Genomic DNA, 4,888 nt, shown 5'->3' with positions numbered 1-4,888 from the left:
GTCATCAGAAAGGCATGCAGTGCCCGCGACGCTCTGCTGCCCCCAGTGGCCAGGAAGACGCGGGAAACTAGATATGTGCTCACGTGTTCAATGAAGGTTCATACTATAGGCTGTACATTTTTAATCAGTTATTCAATGCATGCAGTTTACAACGGGTAAGTGGGAAACCTATTAGACATCACAAGCATCTCTGCGCCTAATAATGCATAATGTAGGTTACTTATATGTTCTGCAATAAAACAAAAGTAGTTACCCCTCAAGTACATTTCTAAACTGCAAAGTAAGCAGAACATATAAGTAGAGTAATACTGTTATGCAATATACCTGGCAACATTGCGTGGCTGTGCCAGAATCATGAATAGTACAGTGTAGTGTAGCTATGTAAGTAGGCTACCATATTTCTGAAGTGTAAGAGATCACAAACAATTTCTGTTTGAAAGCAATGCTGTTATGCAGTGAGTTACCGGCCAGTATATTGCAGAACAGCTCGGCCACGAAGTGTGTAGAATTATCAAATCATATCTTTATTTACGTTAAATTGTCTTAGAAAAAAAAGTTGAATCAATAAATAAAGTAACTGAACTCTTTGTACAAAACACTGTTATATTATACAGTAGCCAACAAGGATGGTTTTACCTGAACATGTATGTTATATTATATAAAGTCACATTAAAGTACCTTTGCTTAAAAGTACCAAGTGCACGTATGCATCAATAGCATTTTTAGTTGTATGATGTAAAACCAGTTCTTTTTCATGTAATTTCGCTGTAAATAAAATAGTAAATACAACAAAAATGCATATGCATGTCATTCTCTGGTATCTTGTAGTTCATCAGCCCATGGTGTTGGGATAATATCTAGTCTCAGGGTGAACGGCTGCAGTGGAGCCTGTGGTGTATGTTTGTCCGTTTAGAAGGAAGTATGGGTAATGAATGGCTGGAATCCTGCTGGGCACAGGCACACGTGTCAAAGAGTGAGGAGCAGGAGGAGGAACCATATTCACATTCAGAGGACAGTTGGCTAAATTATAAGGTTGTGTCATGGCTAAATTGAACTGGTTCCCTTGTTCTTGTGTGAGCACAGGACGATGTGCTTCAGTGTTATTTTTTAGATATGTAGCACTATCAAACGCTGGATGTGTGACACAAGAATCTCCTCGTAAAGTTGCTTGGGGAGCCGAGACTAAAGGCCATTGCGCTCTTTGTACGTCTGCTAAAGATCTCTCATCAGAGTGTGATAAAGTCACTCGTCTTTTAGACAGAAGATGAGGATTTATGTCTGAGTGTGCATGAGACGTGGAAGGTGCAGACATAGTCCAGTCCGCAGCCGTGTTTCCAACCTTTCCCCATTGGCCCGGGTCCACTCTGTGAGGAAGAGTGTAGTAAGGCCTCGGGATCCCAACGTGGGTTGCAGGAGTTGTTTGGAAATGGGGGTTCACACCTTTATTATGCATGTTACATTGTGTGACGGGTGGATGAGTTGCCCTGAGGACGTTGGAAACATTTATCAGCCACACATTTGTTAAAAAGTCAATGCAATATGCATTAAAAATAAACATTTAATCTTTATATTAAATTTTTTAAATGTCTCCTACCTCCTTTTGGCCATGTTGTAAGTCACCTCCTTGTCAACATTTCTACTCTAGATTATTCAAAAAAAATTAAAGCATTTAGAAAGACACACAATGTTTTTCTTTCAAATAGAATCTTAATATCTCTATCATCCAAAAAGCAACTCTAACTTCCTTACACTCTTAAAAATAAAGGTACCGAAAGGTGGGGTTTTGCATTGATGCCATAGAAGAACCATTTTTGGTTTCAGTGATTTATTTTCTTAGTGTGAATAACATTTAAAAAATCTAAAGAACCTTTTTCCACTAAAGAAACTTTTGTGCAATGAAAAGGTTCCATGAATGTCAAAGAACTTTTATTTTTAAGAGTGTAAAGTCAAAGTAAACTGCCATTTGCAACTCATATTGCAATGTATTTCTTTGTGAAAGAAGATATTCAACGAGAGAAAAGGACTTTATTCACTGGGAACTGAATGGATCAAGAAAAATGGATGTTATGTCGGGAGCCAGATCAAATAAGAGTTTGCTAAAACAATGCATTATATGGGGTAAGGGGAAAGTAATTTCTGAGAAAATTATTACATTTGAATTAAAGACAACCAAGCCAAACTATTTTTTTTCTTTGGAATAACATGAACGTTGAATCATCCACACTAAAAACCTAACGTTTTGATTTCATGTTGACTTTATATATGAGTGAAATCTTACCTGTGCATCACTGGGTTGAGAGGACATCCATAACTGTAAACATTTGCGTTTCCGTGCAGCATCACTCTTATGTCTCGTCTCTGCTCCATCCATGGCCGGAGGAGGCTGGTCCACTTTGTTCACGAGAGTAACACCTGACTCCGTCACCCCAAAAATAATCTGCGGGTTTGAATTCTTATATGTCTTGAGAGCCTCACTCGGTGCACCATGACCCATGTCTTGCCACACGAGAACCTTAGAGGCGTCATAAAGAAGGTGTTCAATCCCAAACCATGATATTTTGCTAATCACTTCCTTGCATGATTTCATGAAAAGAGCTTTTTCTTGAAGATATCTGCATGCGATGGACAGATGCTCTGCTTTGCCCACATCAAATGTCCCAGGCAACTGATCTGATGGTGTTTCCACAAAAGTCATTATGACTTTGTGGACCTTTTCCAGTCTTTCCAAATTGTCTCCGAAGTTGATCATCGCAGCAATTGGTACAGATAAAAAGAAGCTTTTAATATCGTGGGGATTCCTGAGAGCGGCCTCAGCCTCGAGGAGCTCACGCTTGCTCTTCAGATACATGTAGTAAGAGGCATCAGGCGCCGCATGGAGCTGTTGGTGCAACAAGGACACGGCACTGTAGTATTCCTGCAGTTTGCTGTAGCCCTCTTGTGCCAGGATATTTTGGAAAGAAACGAACAAGGACGACTGTTGCTGAAAGCCAACCTCCCCCTTGTAGAGCTCTCCGTAAAGAGAGGGATCGTACCAAAGCAAACTCCTAAATGTAGGTTTACCTCGGAAGAAGTTCATTTTGTTTTCTACAAACTGCCAAGCTTCCATCATCATCTGCAACTCCAAGTAAGAGTTCACTGCTTCATACTTCAGGTCTACTTGTGCAGGTGGATGGTCCAAATATTGCTCTAAGATGAGGCATCTTGAAACGAAAGACTGGTCGAAGGGCACTTTCTGATCTCGTTCAAAACTAGAGATGAAATACTGCAACATGTTTTTGCATTTAGACTGCAAAGATCCAAGTTCGGTTAACGAGGTTGTCTTGTCAGCCAGTTTAAGAGTGTTTGAAATGTCACTGATGCTGTATTCATTGTCCGCGAATGTACTGCTTACATCGCCATCGTCAATGATTTCTATCGTGGTCAAAGACTGATTTTCTTGACTCTTTCGTTCACATAAACTATCCAAATTCTCGGAGGGATTTTGTCGGCCAGTTGTGCTCGCTCTTTGCATCTGGAACTGGGCATCTGGGGTGTTATTGATGGAGATTTCTGGGGTACCAGTGTTCAGGTCGTTCACTTGGACCAGGGGAATCGAATTATCTTTGACGTTGTCTAATGCACTGGTACTGTCAGGACTGACACTAATAACTGAGCTCCTTCTTGATCTTCTAGTGCGTTTGGTATGGGAAAATCGTCTGCCTCTCTTAGACTCAACAGGCACTAGCAGGCAAACATCAGCTCCAGTTTGAGCATGTTCCCCCCGAGGAGCCCTCCTGGTTTGAACAGGGGTTTCAGTGCATTCACTGGGGTAGTCTTGCGTAACAGCGTCGCACCCGGGAGGCATCAGGCAGGGAAGATTCACCATACAGTACTGGCCTTGTTCAAACAACTGCTGTTTATGTGCCGTGCTGTCAAGTGTTATCCACACCACTGGTCTTTCCTTCAGATCTTCATTCACTGCTTCTTGTTTCTTGACAGTGGACTCAAATTTGGTCAAATAATCTCTTAGTTTAGAAATAAGCTGGGTTTCTGGTGAGTTTGCATCATCTTTTTTGTTTGGCTCTGGCCTTGATAAATCACATCTGTCTTTGATTATGTTAGTATTTAGTGATTTGGTTGAACCAAGCGAATTGGTGTTGCTGCTCTTTATATTCTCTAAAGAAATCTCACATTTGCCATTCAACACTGGATCATCAACAGTAAGATCTACAACATTATTTGATGCACATTTCAAAGTCTCTAGACCACACTGCTTTGAATCTGATGTTGCGTCTGTATCAGTACTCAAAACACTGCTGCAATTAGATGTGTTGGTAGAAATTTCAAGACATGATTGGTTCATATTTGGGATATTTACTGGCATGTCTTCTCTTGCTTGCACATTCCGAGAACTAGCATTTTGCTCACAGTTGATAGTGTCTGTCTCAGCTGTATTATCGATAGTAGGAATCACTTTGGCTCCTTGAGTCACGTTTGTCTGTTCAGTTGTATGACTGTTGTTTGTGTTGCTTGCACTCATAACACTGCTGGCTTTTAATGCCTCATAATCACAAATACTCAAGCTCTCAGAAGCATCTACATTGTCATCTACTGATATTTTCATTGTGAAATCCTCATTGGTTAATGGATCCAATCTAGTCTCTGATGTGACTTGTTCTGTAGGATGTATTGCTTCCTCTTTGGCCTCAGGAATAGTGTTGAAACCTATGGATGGTGTCAGATCTTTGCTGATAACAGACATGGTTGGACAACACTGATCTTGGATTATACTTCTAAAAGCATTAGCTTCCTGACAGCTCTGAATGTGCAACCACTGTCTGTCATCTTCAGCATCAGATGTGTGGGATATTACTCTTAAATTAGAGTCCGGGTCTTGATCTTTTTCAGA

The 4,888-nt window shown here is 40.7% G+C and overlaps 1 protein-coding gene across 1 annotated transcript; it reads right to left on the bottom strand.

Annotated features, from left to right (window-relative positions):
- Positions 1–503: 503 nt before the first annotated feature.
- Positions 504–4,647, bottom strand: LOC130099755 (uncharacterized). Its single transcript, XM_056265567.1, has 3 exons — positions 2,279–4,647; positions 1,595–1,641; positions 504–1,484 (listed from the first exon to the last, which is right to left on the bottom strand). Exons 1-3 carry the CDS (start codon positions 4,601–4,603, stop codon positions 833–835), a joined length of 3,024 nt encoding a protein of 1,007 aa, XP_056121542.1. The 5' UTR covers positions 4,604–4,647; the 3' UTR covers positions 504–832.
- Between the last annotated feature and the right edge of the window lie 241 nt (positions 4,648–4,888).

This window comes from Rhinichthys klamathensis, unplaced genomic scaffold, assembly GCF_029890125.1.
Source record: "Rhinichthys klamathensis goyatoka isolate OS25496 unplaced genomic scaffold, OSU_Roscu_1.1 h1tg000236l_1, whole genome shotgun sequence".
NCBI classification, from domain to species: Eukaryota; Metazoa; Chordata; class Actinopteri; order Cypriniformes; family Leuciscidae; genus Rhinichthys; species Rhinichthys klamathensis.
The sequence above is the reverse complement of the archived record's forward strand: the minus strand, read 5'-3'. Positions and strand labels throughout refer to the sequence as shown.

Coding starts and splice junctions, on each gene's coding strand:
- LOC130099755 (XM_056265567.1), bottom strand. CDS start 4,603: ATGAAAATATCAGTAGATGACAATGTAGATGCTTCTGAGAGCTTGAGT. Junction 1,642..2,278: donor CTCAACCCAGTGATGCACAG/GTAAGATTTCAC, acceptor TGAATAATCTAG/AGTAGAAATGTTGACAAGGA. Junction 1,485..1,594: donor TACAACATGGCCAAAAGGAG/GTAGGAGACATT, acceptor CAACGTCCTCAG/GGCAACTCATCCACCCGTCA.